An 18,687-nucleotide genomic window follows, 5' to 3' on the forward strand; every position below is an offset into this window, starting at 1 on the left:
AAGGGCTGCTACTGAAGCCTTCGCATAGGAAGATTTCTCATCAGATTTGTCATTTTCCTTGCTAAGGCCTGGAAAGTACCTTAATCATCCACCTCTTTCTTCTCCGCAGCTGTTAACATTTTATTCCCATCCTCACACAAGAGACAAAAGTCTTCCATCTCATTAGAAAAGAAATACTAATCCTCTTTTTTCCTCCTCCACCCCTCACACTTTACCCTATATCCCTTTAGCTAAGAGGAAACCAGGTGTGAGAGCAAATAAGTCAAAGTCTATGAATTCAGAACCTCAGACTTTCATCCAGGGAAGGTTTAAGTACTTCAAAAATAATATTTGAGGGTCTTAACCAGACATCCATGGATGATGCCTAGGGCGCCCAGTAACCTGGTGAAATTGAATGTAAAATCATGCTCAAGTGCATTTTTCTAGGGAATGTTAATGTAGAATGCAACTGTCTGGGGGGTGGGTAGAGGTGCAAGTTTGTTCAGCAAGAACCTTATAGTAAAGAGGAAAGCATATGGCCCTCAACTCATGACAGGAAGCTTGTTTGGGTCACAGATGGTAGGAAAGCAAATGGAAACAGCATTGTGGAAGTCACTATCTCTTGCCTTTTGAGTTTGCTCCAGATTTGCTAACGAGTCAGTTGCTTTGGACTAATTGGGTGCCACCAGAAGAGGCAGTGTCACCAGACTAGGGCCTCCCAGGAACAACTGTTCATCCAGCAGACTCTATTGCTTGGGGTGTAGAGTGGAGGGGAGTGGAATGTTATCTTGGTAGAAATGTTGATATCTGTCCAAGAACTTAAAGCAAGGGAGAGGAAGAGGGGGGAAAAATTCCCAGAAGGGCTCCAGTCTTGGCTCCTTCATGGCAAATGCTTGCAGCACTGTTTATTCAAATGTGTAATAACAAGCACCAGAAAACAACATGCAACATTCTCCCCCCACCCCTGACCTGCAATCCCAGAAGTAGGAGACCTATGACCACAATGTTGAAGGGAACTCATATTCACGAAAGGTTCAAGGTGAGCATTCTGGCAGGGCCAGATTCTACCAGGGCAAAGGGCAAGTGCCCTGCCTTTTGGCCTCCTGCAGTATCTGGAGAAACCAGACACCTTCTGCTACCTCAGGCCCCAATAGGCAAAGCAGTGATACCAGCCCTGGTTGGAGGGCATATGACTCCTATAAGGACAACCCTGTCCTTGGCACTTGGCCCAGGCAGCCCTCTGGAGGTAATGAAGTGAACTGGCCTTTTAGGGTGGCCATGGAGAGAGAGAGAGGCCATAGTCTCTTCTGGCTAAGAAAAACCAGCCTTTTTAGGAGAAGGAAGAGCCTTCTCTGCTGCAGGGAGAATTCTGGGATTCCTCTGCAGAAGTGAATACCCACCCCTTTACCCAACTGAAGGGCATTGCTTCCTTCAGTCCCCAAATGAGAGTACTTTATCCATCACATTTCAAATAAATTATAAATATGGACACAATCCAAATAATAGAAGTAGTAGAAGCTGCTCACAGACCCCCACAGGGGCCAGCCTGAAGAAAAATGAAGGTCACCCCTTTATTCTCTGTGTCTCTGGCCATGTAGGCGAAACTGTCTCCCCTTGTCCTGGAGTAACTATGGGTACAACTCAGGGCAGAGAGTTTCATATTTAGAAACATTCTCATCCCCATCTTCTTTCCTCCCTCCTCAAACCCCTTCCCAACATCTAAAAAATGAAAACAAATTGCTGAAGGACTCTGGAGCTTTGAGGGATACAAATCTCAAACTTTCCCCATCGAGTGGGAAAACTCTGACCCAAAGAGGAAATAATTGGCCCTAAGACAAAGGTGCTGACTCCCAGGTACTCCAATAATGAACATGTTACTATGGGTGGCATTGAGGAAGGTGAGGAGGTTGGAGGGGGTTAACTCAGTCCTGAGGACAGATTGGCACAGGACACATTCACCTTTGGGATGCTAAGTGGGCCAGTTGGCACTGGATTGGAAAATGGTTGAATTCTTCTCTCTTCATCCTTCCCTGAGCAGTCCGATGACTGGGGCAGATTGAAGTGTTCTGAGTAGGTAAGAAGTAGATGGCCCTTGCCCAGTTAGCATTCTCTGGCCTTGGAGTCTAGAGAGGGACTGAGGAGGTGTCAGGAAAAGGAGCACACCAAAAACAAATATGGAACTGGGTCCCAAAGTGAAGAAGCACCAATAGCATCAGGCTGCCCTGGACTGGGGAGGGGATAGACCCTGGCAAAATGAGGAAGCAGGGGAGGATGGGAAGACAACGGAGAGGGCACATCCTTTTGTAAAGATGAGAAGGGGGAAGTATGAGAGAAGGACTATATAAGGAACCAGGGGGAAACAAGCAAAGAGTAAGGGGAAAATGGGCCCATCCATCCATGTCCTGGGGCTCTGGGGCAACTCAGCCTCATGATGTCCTTCTGGCCCTTCCAGAGCCCCTATCTGGCCCCACAGGAATGAAAGGAAGGCCTGGACAGACTTCAAAAAGGATCTCGAATGCCTCAGACCCAAGAGGCAAGGGAAGGGAGGTGAACCGGGTGGTTGGCCTGAAATGGAGATGCTCCTAAGCCCTTCATCTTGTGTCCCAAGTGTGAGATGAGACCAAGCCCAAGAAGGACAGGAAGGAAGGTAAAATTTTCTAAGGTAAGTATAGTTTAGAGTGCTGGTGGAAAGTGCCCCACCCTGGGGGTCCGAGGACCAAGGGGATAAAAGAAACTATTTCTGTCCCAAGTTTCCTGGCAAGTTTTTTCCTCAAGTTGCAACTCAGTTGCCATTTATCTGCTCCCATTGAGTTCAGGCTTCATTTAGACCCTCTAAGAGCCGTTTTTTAGGCTACTGTGCCTCCCTGGTTCACACATGGTGGGCTCTGTGGGCAAAGAGAAGCCAGAGAAGAGTGGGAAGCACACTGGACTCTGGGAAGGCTGGAGATCAGTCAGTACACAAGAAGCACTGAGCTCCTGCCATCTGGGGCTCCAGCAAGAGGAGGGATAGGAAGCCATGGGGTGGGCTGCCCAGGTTTCCAATAGCTGATGTCTGCCCATCTGTAGTCCCAAAGCTCAAAGCCCAGAATGATGGGGGAAGGGAGTTGGAGGAGGAAGAGGGAAGTCCTGGGAGCTGTTGGTGTTGAAGAGGTGCTGTCCAGTTCAGGAGTAGCCAGGCGGGGACTGTTTACTGCTTCTCCACTGCTCCCTGCTCAGCTGCACTCTCCTGGCTGGGGCCCTGGCCCTGGTCCTGGCCCTGGCCCTGCCCGTGCCACGGGGTCTCCTTGAACACAAACCAACAGTTCCCGGCCCACAGGAAGAAGTTGATAAAGCCGAAGAGCTGCAAAGGACATCAGGGGAGTATGTGAGAATAGTAGGGGAGGGATAGTATGAGAACAGGGAGTGGGAAGTTCCTGTGTTGGTGTAAGAAGCTCAGAGGACTAGAAAGACTAAGCAAGAAGTAGGATTCAGTGCCATCTCCCATTAAGGGATTTCCTGGCAAAAGTGTCTAACTCTGTCCACAGCATGCACCCAAGATGTATCTTGGTCACTAGCCCAATCTTGCTGCTAAAGATTATCATGCAAAGGTTATCATGCAAAGCATAGCAAGGATCCAGTAGTCAAGGGCCAGCAGGGCTTCCCACAGCAATACCAGGGGCCTGCTTGGAATACCTTCTGTTGGGTGAGTTTGACTGGAGCTGTCCAAGGTGCTTCTTCCCTAGGACCAGGGACTCAGCCAGGGCTATATTCAATATTTGTTTAAAATGTTTTAAAAACCTAACAGCAGGAAGTATTTAGGAGAAGGTGTACTGATGTTTGCAATTGACTTTGAAATGCATTAAAAATTGATTGATAAGAGAAGGTGGATAGGTAAATAATAAAGCAAGTCTAATACAATGTTAATGGTAGAGCCTAGGGGGTGAGCATTTGGGTGTTCACCATAAAATTCCTTCAAGTTTAATGTATATGTGAAATTTTTTGCAATAAAATGCTGGAGGGGGGACCTGTGAGTGGAGTTCCAGTGTGTTCCAGAAGCTCCCTGATGTGCCAGTCATGAAACATTTCAATTATGGGCCTTGATGAGGTCAGAGGCATTTTTAGAGAGGGTCTGAGATAGCTAAGGTGATGGATCAGGCACTTTCCAGCTGATGTGAGCATATTTCAATGTTTTAGCAACTAGATAACCAAATGCATGCCTACTGGCTGAATGCACCCCTGTCCTCGAATCCCTTTTCTGTGTGGGGGTCCAAGCAACGAAGAGCCCTTTCTCACTCTGGGTCTCCTTAAAAGCTCTGAGCCAGCCACAGCCCTAAGCTCCCTCTTCATATGTTCACATGTGCACCCATACACAGCATGAAACAGGCAGGAGGGATGGGAGGTAGTCATGAGGACATGCCTGGAGGTGGGGAATGGGAGTGGCTCTTGGTTCCCCCATCCCAACATGCCTTCCCAGGATCAGCATCAGGTGCAGGTAGGCACTAACTGTAGGTGCAGGGGACATCAGCCCTGGGGACCCCTCTCTGTTCCTCTCAGAACCTGCCAGCTGGGACAGGCCTGGGCAGCTGGGATAGTGCTGCTTCCCCTAGGCCCCATCAGTGGCCACAGGTCTCACCACGGAGATGTTGGCCAGTCCCATGGAGGGTGTGGCCCCAGCACTGCACACTGCTTCCTCTCCATGGCACACAGACATGGCTGCAGTCAGGCTGGATGGTCGTGTGGCACCTTTGACATCAGTCAGGCCCTTGCCCCAGGCAGCAGCAGCTACCAGCCAGAAGAAGGTGAAGGAGACGGTCACACAGAAGTCCTGGAGGAAGCACAGAGTTGGGGAATACACTCAGAAAGTCCCCATGATTCCCTAGTGTTTTTTCCCTCTTGACATGATACTCTAGAATCCTGGGGTCTTGGGATATCTGTCTCTTCCTGTCCTACCTGACGCCTATAGATAGCCCCAGGGAGTCCAGATGGTCCTAAGAAATCTGTGGGCTAGGGTTGTGGCTAGGGTAGAGCACTTGCCTTGCATACACAAGGCCCTGGGTTTGATCCTCAGCACCACATAAAAATAAATAAATAAAAATAAAGATATTGTGTCCACCTACAACTAAAAAAAAATATTAAAAAAAAAGAGAAAGAAATCTGTACACTGCCACCAAAGTAGTCATGCCTCTCAGGCTGCCCTATCTACATCTTCAGAACTAAAGTCAGGCAACAAGGTGCTGAGGCTGGTCAGCCTCACCCCAAAACCCAAGTTATCTAAACTCCCTATTTTTTAATATTTATTTTTTTGGTTGTAGTTGGACACAGTACCTTTGTTTTTATTCATTTATTTTTATGTGCTGCTGAGGATGGAACCCAGGGCTTTGCATGCGCTAGGCAAGCGCTTTACTGCTGAGCCACAACCCCAACCCTAAACTCCCTATTCTTTATCCCCAACTTTTCCTTTGATCACCCTTACTCATCTAGAAGTAGTGGCAGAGGCAGATTTGGGAAATGGGGCTCTCTAAGGTATGGCTTCTATCTTCATAACTGGAATAAGGAGAAAGTAAAGGGAATAATTAATACTAAGACAGCTAACACTTATAGTGGTTAATTATGTACCAGATATTTTCATACTTTCTTATTCCCCCACCCCCAGAAAAAAAAAACACTAAAAAGCAGGTATTACTTCATCCCCATTTATAGATGAGGAAACTGAGATTTTGAGAGGCTGAGTAATTTATCTAAGGCCACACAGTGACTGAAGCCATGAAGAGACTGTGCTGGGATTTGAACCCAACCAGCCTAACTCCAAAGTCTGCTTATTTATACTGCTTTTGTGCTTTCTGTCAGTGGAAGGAAGCTATGGGAGGTTGGTAGAAGCAGAGGTTCCACATTTAGGTCTTGGGCCCAGAGAAGCTACTATGTTTGTCCATCCCTTGCCTCCATCCCTCTGGCCCATTCTCACTCACCACCAACGGGAAGCGCTTGTTCTCCGTATAGAGGTTGTGGAAGCGCAGGTAGAGAACTAGGGCAGCCATGGTATAGAAGAAGGAAAAGATGCCAAGGGTCACAAAGAACTCAGCAGGGGCAGAGAAGTCCCCCATGAGGTGCATGGTCTTGGAGGTGGATTCATCATCACAGAGAGGCATCTCATACTGGACCCGGTGCAACCTGCAGATGGTAGGAGAGGCCATCTTGAGCTCAGGTAACCAGCTTTCTCCATGCTCCAGGAAGGGTCCTGGGCTAGTTCTCACCCTGGGACTATTACAGAGTGAAGAAAGGTGTGGAACAGTACTTCTGGAGGGAAACTTGCAGTCAAAGCAGGAGCTTCCCTACAGTTTCATTCAAGTCCTACCTCCCCCTGGACTGCCATCCTACACTCATCCACCTGCCCAGATATGGTGAACATGTGGTTCCAAGAAGTCAGGGCCTTTAAGGTCACAACCACAATATATAATCCATCTATTTCTGGTAGCCAAACCACTAGGCAAATCAGCTGCTTTCTGCTCCTGGGAAAATACAGGGTCACAGTAACCAAGCTCAGGTTTGAATCACCCATTCTCAGGCCTTACTTAGGCTTCCTAATTTGAGTATCTTGGACAAAACAAAGAGAAAAACACAACATTTTATATACAGGAGACAATCTAAGTTGGGTGCCAAAAACTAGACATTTCTAAAAAAGGTGAGCCCTGTCTCCATTCTCCTCTGAACACTCATTCGCCCCTTCTCTAAGCTCTCAAATAATCCAGGAAAGAATACTCTTCTCTACCTCCTGGATAAGATATGCCTCCTTGTTTTCTGTGGGTACCAGAAAGAACTGGAACATAATAACCATGATCTATTTGTGTTTCCCTTATGTTTTCCTCTGGTCAGTTTGTCTGAGATCACCGAAGGGTGGAACGGACCTAAATCTTATAATTCTGTTGGAATCTGGATTGGCACACAACAAGTGGTCTTTAGATTTCTGGAGGAGGAAGAGACAAAGCAGGTCCTGCTGATCTCATGAGAGAGTCTGTGCTGGGTCATAACCCGTTTCTGCTCACCTGAAGGGATAACCGAACAAAACAATGATGGAGCTCACGTCCTTGGCTTCGTTGTTGCAGCGAACTGTTGCTCCTGTCTCCCCGCTGTAGGAGCCGCAGGACCCGAAGGCGAAAATAGCAAAGAGCTGAGAGAGAGTGAAGCCCCTTTAAGAATCAGAAAGCCTCATGTGGCCAAGGTGAAGAACCACCCTCTGTCTCCAGCAGAGACTGAGGGGCCAGGGAGTGAGATTCCCTTTAATCTTGTTCCTCCTGGGCAGGGATTCATGGCTATCATGGTTTTTCAGTTCAGGGTGTAATATTCATCATACAGGGTAGTGGACCAAATAGCAAATGAATTAAATTAGACTTTGAGTGGTGTCTCAGAGGGAGATGAAGAGAGGAAATGGATCCTCTCCAGGTCTCCTCATTGGGCATGACACTGGGGACCAGGGGCAGCCTCTTCAAGATGAGAAGTAACACCAGAACCTCTGTAATTCCAGCTATTGGAAACTTCCTCTCAAAAGTTTTCTCTTAATTTTTCTCCCAAGGGATAGGCACCCTGTGAAATGGATTCCTCTGCACCAACGCAGATCAGGCATGCCTGAAGTGCTTTTCATTTCTCCTTTAGCCAGTCAAAGAATTTTCCCCTTACCTTGTTGCTAACTTCCAGCGGTTTCCTGCCCCAGAGGAGACACCGTGTAGCTGGAGGGGACAACTTCTACCAAGCTTTTCCATGGAACTACCATCCTAACTCCTCTTCCCCGAAAGCACCTTTCCTTCCAGCGACAGTGCTGGCTGGGCCAGTGCTGACTGTCCTGGCTAGAGACCAAAGAAAAGTACCCTCCACTTGCCTTATCAGCCTCTGCTATTTTCCCACTGGAGTTTCTCTTTGTAACCTGTTGATGCTGCCATTTCTCAGTGTTAAAAAGCAGAGGCGTTCCAGACCACTTGAACTGTTTTCTTCTCTACCTTTCATCACATTTGACTACCTCTTGTATTGAGCAAAATGAAATTGTCTCATTCTGGGATTCTCACATTTCTTTCCAGGAAATACCCTTTGATTAGAAAAGGAGGTGGAGTCTCTTATTCTCCCACATCAGTTGCTCAGTCCCAGTTTCCCTGTGCCCCTATCTTTGATTTGTTCACAATGTCATCTTTCTTATTAAGCAGTGAAGTTATTCTGTGAATTATTCATTTTCTGTACGTTTCTCTATGACTCAATGTCTTGGTCATTAAAGGACCTAGAAAACAACTAATCTACACGCCAGTCCTCCATTCAGAGTAGAATTGCACATTATTTTGCTAATGCCTATTGACGTTGTGAAATAAAAAGTGACCTGAACTAGGTTTCTGAAAATCTGGGTTCTAGTTGTAGCTCTGTTGCTAATTAGCCAGGTGACTCCACTGTCTGAGTCACAGTTTCTTCATCTGTAAAATGAGGCATTTGGAGGTAATCTAGAGGCTTTTCCCAGCTCTGAAATTCTCTCACCCTCAGAGGGTAATGCTATCAGTGTGCTCTTGGCTGGATTTGCCAACAGCTGTGCTCTGCCCCTGGGTGGTGTCGGGTGCCACTACCCCGCCTTGCATGGCCTGGCCCAGCAGAACTCCATGCTGGAGCCACTGACTTCTCTCTTAAGGTCATAACATTCACCTCTGTTTTCAGGAGACTTGCTCTAGACAAATGAGAATTATCTCCATTGGTAAAGATAACCAGGAAAGAAGATAAGTGTAATATCTCTGCAGTGCCTATATAACCCCCCACCCCTGAATTAAACTATGCAGGCTGCAGTAGAGCCCTGCTTGCTCACCTCCCTGACAGAACTGGAGAGAAGTCACTGGAACCCTCTGCATCCTTACCCTTCACATACTCAAAGTTGCCTCCCAGGCATAACAATAAAACTCCCTAGCTCTTCCTCAGAGGAATTCTCTCATCTTTGTGGGCTCTGTGGCTTTCTGATTCCCCGAGGAAGTTTCTTTATTTCTCTTAGCTTCTGGTGCCCAGAAATGGACACAATTAGGGTGTCATATTCTAGGAAGGGCAGCACAGTTGGATATAATTTTACCCATTGGCAGTTAGTCAGTGAATGGCTCCTCATAGAAAGTGTGCAGGTATTCCTAACTTGAGAGAGTGAGTGGTCAGTTATGGAGCCTTCTCTTCACGAGCCCTCTCTTGACAGGCACTGACAAGAAGATGACATTTCTCAAGCATCTATTTTGTACCAGGCAGGCTCTGTTCTAGATACTACTAGTGAACAGAAGAGAAAAAAAAATGAATCTGTCCTCATTGGAGCTCATGCTCTAGAACCTACCCACAATGGTAGCCACTAGCCAAGGCTATTTAAATTAATTAACATAAAACTAAATTTTACATTCAGTTGTTTGATCATGCCAGCCATATTTCAAGGGCTCAGTAGGCACATTCGGCTAGCAGGTACTGCAGTCATCAGCACAGATTATAGAACTTTTCCATCATCATTGAAAATTCTCCTATGTCAAGACAATAACCTCAAGGTTCTGAAATTTCTAAATCTTGCTCTCTGATTCTTCAAAGGGCAAAATATACCCATAAGAACTTTACTGTTAATGCTTTGCTTTTCTGATTCTTTGAAACTTAGGAATCTAAACATCTTCCATGATGGCTTTTTTACTTACCAGAATATTTGTTTGTTAGTGCTAGGGACCTAACTCAGGGCTTGTGCATGCTAGCTGTAGAGCTATATACCTAGCCCTAAGAACACGTCTAACTATGAACACACAGTCAGATGGTGGCAGATACAGTGTGCTATGTGAACGAATGATGGGAAAATCTGAGAAGAATGATCATAGATCATAGAGCAGCAGAACAAAAAGGGTCTCAGAGATTATTAAGTTCAACAGTATCATTTCACAAAGATGGAAACTGAAGCCTCCCAAAATAAGACGATTTTCTCTTAGTCACATTAGCTGATGTAAGAGCCAGGTTATGAATTTACATCTCCTGATTCCCTTTCCAGTGGTCTTCCTATGTCATTCATTTATTCATCCAACACTTATTGAGCATCTATCTACCTTGTGTCAGGTGCTCGAGATACAAAAATGAGTAAGACCTGGCTTCTATTATCAATAATTCATGTTAAGAAGGGAATGTCATGTTAAAACAAGCAAAACCCAGCACCATAGTTATTAAAGCTAAGGTAGAAGCCAGGTGCAGTGGTACCTGCGTGTAATCCCAGTGACTGTAATCAAAGGGAGACTGAGAATTTAGTGAGACCCTATCTCAAAATAAAAAATTAAAAGGGCTGAGGATGTCTCTCAGTGGTAAAGTACCCTTAGGTTAAATCCCTAGTATCAAGGAAGGAAGGAAGGAGGGAGGGAGGGAGGGAAGGAAGGAGAGAGGGAAAGGAAGGAAGGAAGGAAGGAAGGAAGGAAGGAAGGAAGGAAGGAAGGAAGGAAGGAAAAAAGAAAAAGGAAAGGAGGCTAAAGGAGAGATCTTTACTGTGTGTGGTGGGGATTACAAGGAGAGAGGAGACTTGTACCCCGGGCTGCAGAAGCATGGAAAAACACCCTCACCCAGCCCATGGCTCCTAGTACTCCATCTTTCTGTCTCAGATTTGCTTCCTTCCTTAACTGTTCAGGAAACTAAGCCCAAGGAAGAAGAGGGTGACAACTGAAACAACCCTGTCACCATGCACAAGGCTCTGAGAGTAACCTGATCACAAAGAACAGCAGCCAAAAATGGAGGCTCTGAGCAGGGGGATTTCTGGAATTCTGGATTCTGGTACCAACCAATTTTCATTCTCTTGGACTTGCATTGCTCCTCCTGCCTCCGTGTCTCTTTTATAAAGACGTTGGAATAACTTTTCCCAGGTGTGGGTTTTTTTTTGTTTTGTTTTTGTACTGTGGATTGGATCCAGAGGTGCTCTAACATCAAGCTATTCCCAGCCCTTTTTTATTTTTTATTTTCATACAGGGTCCCCCTGAGTTGCCCAACTGACCTTGAACTTGTGATCCTCCTGCCTCAGGCTCCCAAGTCACTGGGATTGCAGGTGTGCACCACTGCATCCAGCCAACCTTCCCAGTTAAAGGATGAGGTTGTACTTTGGACTTCCTTGCTAGTCAGAGAAAACCAACAGTCCAGAGAACACCAACATCATCAGTGCAGAGCATAGAAGGCAAGTTCTTTCCCCCAAATCCTCCTCCATAATCGTCCGATTGGTTTGATGAACTCTGATGATGTCCTTTCAAATCCTCCACAGTGACTGAAATAACTCCATTACAGACACCTCAGAGTCAAGTAAATTACTTTGGCATCCCAAAGGTGAAATTTTCATTAGGAGGACACTCTCAGTTAAAAGTAATATAACTTATTTATAAGCAAATGAGAATAATGACTGAGTCATTTAGAGATCTTTTGTACCTTGCCATCAAACTGAGGATTTGGCAATGATATTTGAATAATCTCACTAAAGGACAAGACTAGTTGGGCAGTCTGCACAGGGGAGAAAATAGGGAAAGGGGGAGGTTCGGGAATAAAATATCTCCTGGAGTGCCCGGCTCACTAGGTTCACTAAGCATCACAGAAATTGTCTTTTGTAATCCTCCCAATGAGCCTATAAGACAGGTCTCATTTACATTAAGACCCATAAAAATTTCATCCAAATTCCTAGGACTACAAAGCACAGGATACCAAATTTAAGCCAAAGCCCAATTGACCTTAAAGTCTGCCTTAAAAACAAAAAACCTACTTCTCCAATAACTGGTCTATGCTCAGGTAGATTTAGTGAGATTCTTAGAATTAGAATTGAGGTGAGAATAATTTCTGAATTTTAAAGACATTCTAACATAAGCTCCTGACTCATAAAAGAATTACATCACTTTTTCCTCTCAAGAATTCCAGTAAAACCTTTGCTTTTTGATAATAATGACTATAAAAGTTTTCAATTACCATTACCATAATGGCAAGATTTGTGTTTTATTTTTTCTTCCTCTAGTCAGGAGTACTTTATCCCACCAAGCAAAAAAAGAAAAAAGGGTGAAAAAAAATGACATTTTCACTGTTGTTTCTGTGCTGGTTCCTGTGAACTTTCATGTGAGCTCATCTGCAAAAATGCAAAGCAAGTGAAACTTGTGTCCTGAATTTATGCTACCCAGGATAGCATTAAAACCAAATCATGTCTCCTTATGATTCTACACTGTGAATGAAGACTAGTTTAGATTTTGTTCCCTACCCAGGACCCTTGGGTTTAGCAATGTGAGAGAAAGGTATCTCTGTTTTGTAGTTGAAGGGTTTTTTTTTTTTTTTAAGTTGAAGATCATAAACATCAAACAGGTATTACTTGGTAGGCATCAGCACTGACCCTAGGAGAACACTGGATTATTTCCCTAGGAATTGCTGTGTCCAGCCTTTATAGAAGAAATGTGGTGGGGGGCTGAGGCTGTAACTCAGTATCAGGGCAATTGCCTGGCATGTGTGAGGCACTGGGTTTGATCCTTAGCACACGTAAAAATAAACAAATAAAACAAGGCATTCTGTCCATCTATAACTACAAAAGAAAATTTTTTAAAAAAGAAGAAATGTGGTAGGTACGGTGGGGTGTAGGGACAGGAGTGAAGAAGGTTGCTTTTCAGAATCCCCCCCAGGAAAGGCAAGTCCATAATCCAATAACTTCATTATTCCTTCATCCCTTGATAGTCTGCAAGTTTCCATTAGATCCATTTTGTCAAGTTTTATGATAAAATTGTACTCTTACATTTCAGTCAGGTTCTGCTCCTGGCTCTCTGACTTCTGGATGACTTCTGGATGCTAGTCACTCAGAGCATGAATATTCTTATATGGGCCCCTCTGGTATTCAAGTGGTGGGTCAGAGCAAGGAAGTGGCAGGAGGTCGAAGAACTCAATCAGCAGTTGGTCCCACTGTACTTGAGGCAGTAAGGAAAGTGGGAAGTTCCCACGAAGTCCCAGAGACTATATTTGGGAACTCTCCAGGCTGGCCTATAGCCCTAATTAGGAGTCTCAGATATCCAGAGATAATCCCAAATACACTATTGCCTCTGAATTTCAGATTTGACGATTCTCGTTAGTGACACAGTGCTAATTCCTGTCTCCAGAGAGTTTAAAGCCCTTTAGAACACAATCCTCCTGAGTATTAATGGTAACTTATTCCCTAGCTGAATGCTGTGCTGAAAGTGTATTAATTAAGTTATTCTTACACCATTTGGTGTGTGGATTGTTTAACTTAAAACCTCTTCTGCAGTAGTGCCCTAAATGCCCTCCCCCCAACAAGTCTTTATGATTTGAAAAAGTGTCTGCATCTCTCCACATTCCTAACTTAAATCCAGGAGGCCTGGGGCACTGGGAAGAACAAAGAGCATAAGTACCAGTGAAGAAATGAGGTGGTATTTCCACTAGATCAAACCATGGGAAATTGAGGACCTGGACAAATGAGTTTTTCAAGGTCATAGGGTAAATCTAATCTAGGGTTACATTTTAGCACACCAAACAATTTAAAGCTTAAGAGGACCCTGAGGATGGTCAGACCCACATTTGACCAATGTTGGGAACTGAAGTCCAGAGAAGTGACTTGCCCAAGGTTGTGCAGCTGGAAACACAGATCCAGGCCCGAAATCCAGATTTCCAGCTTCCCAGATCTGTGTTTTTATTGTAATACTACATTTTGGTTATATCGTCATTTTTATTCTGTCATAATTTTGTTCTTTTGTTTATTCTCAGGGCTGGTGAGTTCCATTCATTCATTCATTCACTTCCTCACTCTATTACAAAATCCCAGATTCCTCTAGTGACCTCAACAGGAAATCCCGAGCTGGGAGCCTGTCCTTGAGTCCACTCCAAGGATCTTCTAGGTCCTGGTGGGTTTGGGGCAGGTTTCCATAGCGCCTCTCCTTCCCTCCTTTGCCCTCTGAAGCTTCTCTGGTGGTGAAGAACGGATCTCATCCCCCTTGTCCTCCTCCTCCTCCCGCCCGCCACCGAGGAGTGGTATGTGCAGGATCAGAGTTCTGGAAAGGTTACACCCGAGTCCTGTCGCCCGAGTGAAATGTGAGCGCCTTGGGCAAAGGTTCCTTGCACATAGAAGGACCGAATCCGGGACTCCGCATGCCTGGCTCCTCACCCTCCTACCACTGAGTGCTGGACAAGCATCCCCAGCCCGCCCCTCCCCCGCCCACCTGTCACCGCCCCCCACCCTTCCGCAGTGGCCTGGCTGCTTCACCTCCCCAGCCCCCACAAGAGCCACATTGCTTCAGGTCGTCGTCACAGTCCAAGCTCCCGAAATAGCTCGGGGCTGGGGCAGAGACTCACCCACTGGAGAACTTTGATGAAGCCCAGTGGCTCCTCCAGCCGTCGCCAGCGCAGCCCCACCAGCAGGCGGTCCACCTGCGGAGACAGAGCCAGCTAGCTGTCAAGGCGGTGGGGAGACTAGAGAAGACACTAGTCCCTCTCCTCCTACTACTACTACACAGGGGCAGAGGGTGGAATCAGAGTCAGGGCCGACAGTTAGGTGGAGGGGATCGGTGGCAGAGCCCAAGGGCGCTCGGGAAGTACCTGCTGGCGCGGCGACTTGTCCGCTGTGCGGCTGGGGCTCTCCGCCGACGACATGCTGGCTCAGCAGGACTGGAGCGCAGCGCGGGGGCTCGGCTCCTTCGCAGGGAGGCTGCGGGGACAGCGGTGGAGTTGGGGGCTGCTCACTCGCGGCCGTCGGCGGGCCGGGATCCAGGCTGGCGGGGTGGGTAGCGAGGGCGCTGCTGCTCGCGCGGGTCTAGCCTGTGGCCGCTGCTCTGCCCCGCCGATGCAGAAAGCCCCCGAGTCGGATTCAAACTTCTGTCAAACTCGCAGGCGAACTTGGCAGGGGAGTCACGTGGCGTGCGCTCCCGAATCCTGCTCCCCGCCCCCTTTGATCCCCTCTCTCCGTGGCCAAACTCCTTAAAGGGACCTGTGGCCTCTGTGGACAGTTGGGCCTCGAAAGGGCTCAGGCTCTTTGCCAGAAGCCTTCAGGGCCCGGACCCCATCGAAACACCACGGTCCCGAGCAGCACCACGGCGAAAATCTGGAGCGCGCTGGGACGCGCCGGCTCCTAGTTTATCTTTCCGGGTTTTTTTTTTCCTGGATTCGGAATTGCTCTGCCCTGGTTTTTCCTCCTCTTCCAAACCTTAATATCTAGAACTTGAAGGATTTTTCACTAGGCATTTTTAGTGCTTATTATTAACATGCCTCTTGCTTCCAAAATTTTTACGGAGTCAGTACAGAAGGAAAAAAAGCACTAGAATTTAAACTGCCCACTTTATATTCTAAGTTAGCATTGTTTTATTATTTTTACCAACAAAAAGCATTTGTATTTTAGTGATTTAAAAATTATTAATCTTTAAAAAAAATATGAACCAAATGTTCTTTAAAATAGCCAATGCTATCTACCTGAGAGTGAAAAGAAAGTCTTTGAAATCGGAGCAAAGATTGAAGTTTTGTTGAAAAGTTAAGAGAGTTGAATTTTGATTGATTTAAAAATAGGTCTTATTTTCTGAAAGTGTTCAACAGGAGCCCCGCGTGAGCAGTTGTGAAAATTACACATTCGATTAACGGGAGCGATTAACGGGAGCGTAAGTGTAAGTAGTAAAAGGTTGAGTGGTTTGTCTAAGGACGCTGAGCGGGTCAGTGGGCGGTGGCCAGAGAATAGAACCTGCCTGCTCTTCTTAGCTGACTTGTAAATATGTATCCATTCTTGGAAGACCCCCCCCCCCCACGCCCACCTCCATCACTTCAGAATGAATGCTTTTTGGACAAACACTTGGCTATCATTTGTGCAATTAATTCCCCCATTGAATTAAGTGCCTTCCCAAAGTTGGGAATGAGTGGGAGAAGCAGGCAGCTCAGGCTGGGATGGGACCATCTGGGGTTGAAGGAAACTTCTCCTGTGGATTTCAATGAAAATCTAGGATAAAAATCAAACAGCTTAGCTCCCAGTTCAGTTCTTAATAAATTTTTCTGTTGTCTTATATTCCTGTTCTATGGACTAGAAATAATAATTTCTGTCCCATTTACTTCATAAGACCATCTTGAAGATTAAGTGATGTTATGTAAATACCTACACTACACAAATATAAAATATGTATTACTGAGGTCGACAATAATATGCATATACAATACAACACAATCAGAAAAGAATCAGAATATCACAGCATAAATCCACATACCCACCTACCACCTTATTCAACTTTTTTTTTTTTTTTTTGCCTTTCCATTTGCCTCAAATCCATTCTTTTTTTGGGGGGGGGGAGTTGGGGGGTACTGGGATTGAACTCAGGTACACTCTGCTACTGAGCCACATCCCCAGCCCTATTTTTAAATTTATTTAGAGACAGGGTTTCACTGAGTTGCTTAGTGCCTCACATTTGCTGAGGCTGGGTTTGAACTCAAGAGCCTCCTGCCTCAGCCTCCCAACCTCTGGGATTACAGGCATGTGCCACAGTGCCCGGTCTCAAATCCATTCTTTTCTTAACATTATAAAATAAATATCTTTATTTTATTTTCATGTGGTGCTGAGAATCAAACCCAGTGTCTCACGCTTGCTAGGCAAGCCCTTTACCTCTGAACCACAGCCACAGCCTGGCCTCAAATCCATTATTAAAAAAAAAAAAAAAATTGCATGCAAAATCAAAGTCCTGTTTGTACCTCTAATCATTCCCTCCTCCTTCTTCCTCCTCAGATACAACCACTATTCTATTCTTAATTTGTTTTTTTTTTTGTCAGTTCCTTGTATGTTTTAATGCTTTTTCTTGCTGTATAAGACTATATCTAGAGACAATACATAGTCTCCAAACATAGTAATGTTTTTCAAATTGTTTTAAACTTTAGCTAAATAAGATCATGCTTTAGAAAAATGTTCTTCAACTGTTTGTTACTTCATATTGTGTTAATGAGAGTCATCTAGCCTGACACTTATAGCTTTAGTTTGTTCATTTTAGCTATATAAATTCAACTGCATAAACTAGGTGTGGTGACAGGCCTGTAATCCCAAAGGCTCAGGAGGCTTGAGGTGATTACAAACTCATAGCCAGTCTCAATTTAGGAGGCTCTAAGCAACTTAGTGAGACAATGTTTCAAAATAAAACATTGAAAAATGGTCTTAGGATATGGCTCAGTGGTTAAGAGCCCCTGGGTTGAATCCCTGGTACAAAACAAAAAAATTCAACTGTTGGGGCTGGGGATGTTGGGGATGTGACTCAAGCCATAACACGCTCTCCTGTCATGCGCGGGGCGTGGGGTTCCATCCTCAGCACCACATAAAAATAAAATAAAGATGTTGTGTCCACTGAAAACTAAAAAATAAATATTAAAAAACTCTCTCTAAAAAAATTCATCTCTCTCTCTCTCTCTCTCTCTATATATATATATATATATATATATATATAAAACAGCATATTTACTTACTGTCATATTGATGGGCATTTGAGTTGTTTCCAAATATCCACTCTGATAAACAGAATTGGGGTGAATGTGTGTGTATATATATATATATATATATATATATATATATATATATATATATATATATATATCTTCTTGGGTACATGTGCATGAGTTTCTACACTCCACTGAATTTCTAATGTGTATGTGGAGTGTGAGGTATTTAAATATAAACCCTGATAGGAAATATTGTCTTATACTGACCCATTATAAAAACTGAAACAAAAGTTTTAAAAAACATTTTCTATTCCATTTTGTTAAAAAAATCTAGTCTAAAGTTAATAAATACAGGCCTCCTTTGTATAAAAAAAAGAAAGAAAAAGTAGACAAATTCTTTTTTTATTATTAGTTGTTCAAAACATTACAAAGCTCTTGACATATCATATTTCATACATTTGATTCAAGTGGGTTATGAACTCCCATTTTTACCCCGTATACAGATTGCAGAATCACATTGGTTACACATCCACGTTTTTACATACATACAAATTCCTAATACAAAATTAGTAACCAGTTTCAAAAGAGAGGGGCATGAAGTTTTAGGCTCATTACTTTCAGGCTTAATATTCCTGTGGGTTTTTTTTTGTTTTTGTTTTTTTTTAGTTGTTGATGGACCTTTGTTTTATTTATTTATTATTATGTGGTGACGAAAATTGAAACCAATTCCTCACACATGCTAGGAAAGTGCTCTACCACTGAGCTACACCCCAGCTTCTTTGTGGGTATTTTATTCACAATTGGTATTGTTTTGTTTATTTATTTATTTGTTTGTTTGTTTGTTTTGGTACCAGGAATTGAACTCAACCACTGAGCCACATCCCCAGCCCTATTTTGTATTTTATTTAGAAACAGGTTCTCACTGCATTGCTTAGCGCCTTGCCATTGCCTAGGTGAGCTTTCAACAAGCAATCCTCCTGCTTCAGCCTCCAGAGCCTCTGGGATTAAAAGTGTGAGCCATTGTTTTATTATTTTTAACAAAATGCTTCTGTATGTTAGTGATTTAAAAGTTATGAATATTTAAGAATATAAACTCAATCTCCTTTAACATAGATTATACCATTTAAATAGTGAAAAGGAATTTTGAGGAACTGTGGGTTCAAAGATTGTAGTTCAGACACACTGAATTGAGTTGGTAATTCTCTAATCATGGGTCTCTACCAGTGGTTTGATGAACATTGCACTATACCTAAAAGTCAGTTGGCTAGGTCATAAGATGTGAACATTTTCAACATATCCACAACCACAATCAAGATATGT

The 18,687-nt window shown here is 44.5% G+C and overlaps 1 protein-coding gene across 1 annotated transcript; it reads right to left on the reverse strand.

The window, feature by feature from the left end:
• Positions 1-855: 855 nt before the first annotated feature.
• Positions 856-14,809, reverse strand: Sypl2 (synaptophysin like 2). The gene is made up of 6 exons (XM_076863102.1): positions 14,515-14,809; positions 14,272-14,346; positions 6,999-7,123; positions 5,925-6,126; positions 4,592-4,783; positions 856-3,319 (listed from the first exon to the last, which is right to left on the reverse strand). The coding sequence occupies exons 1-6, from the start codon at positions 14,566-14,568 to the stop codon at positions 3,167-3,169; spliced, it is 801 nt and encodes a 266-aa protein (XP_076719217.1). The 5' UTR covers positions 14,569-14,809; the 3' UTR covers positions 856-3,166.
• Positions 14,810-18,687: the final 3,878 nt, after the last annotated feature.

The sequence above is a fragment of the Callospermophilus lateralis genome, chromosome 7, assembly GCF_048772815.1.
Source record: "Callospermophilus lateralis isolate mCalLat2 chromosome 7, mCalLat2.hap1, whole genome shotgun sequence".
Taxonomy (NCBI): domain Eukaryota; kingdom Metazoa; phylum Chordata; class Mammalia; order Rodentia; family Sciuridae; genus Callospermophilus; species Callospermophilus lateralis.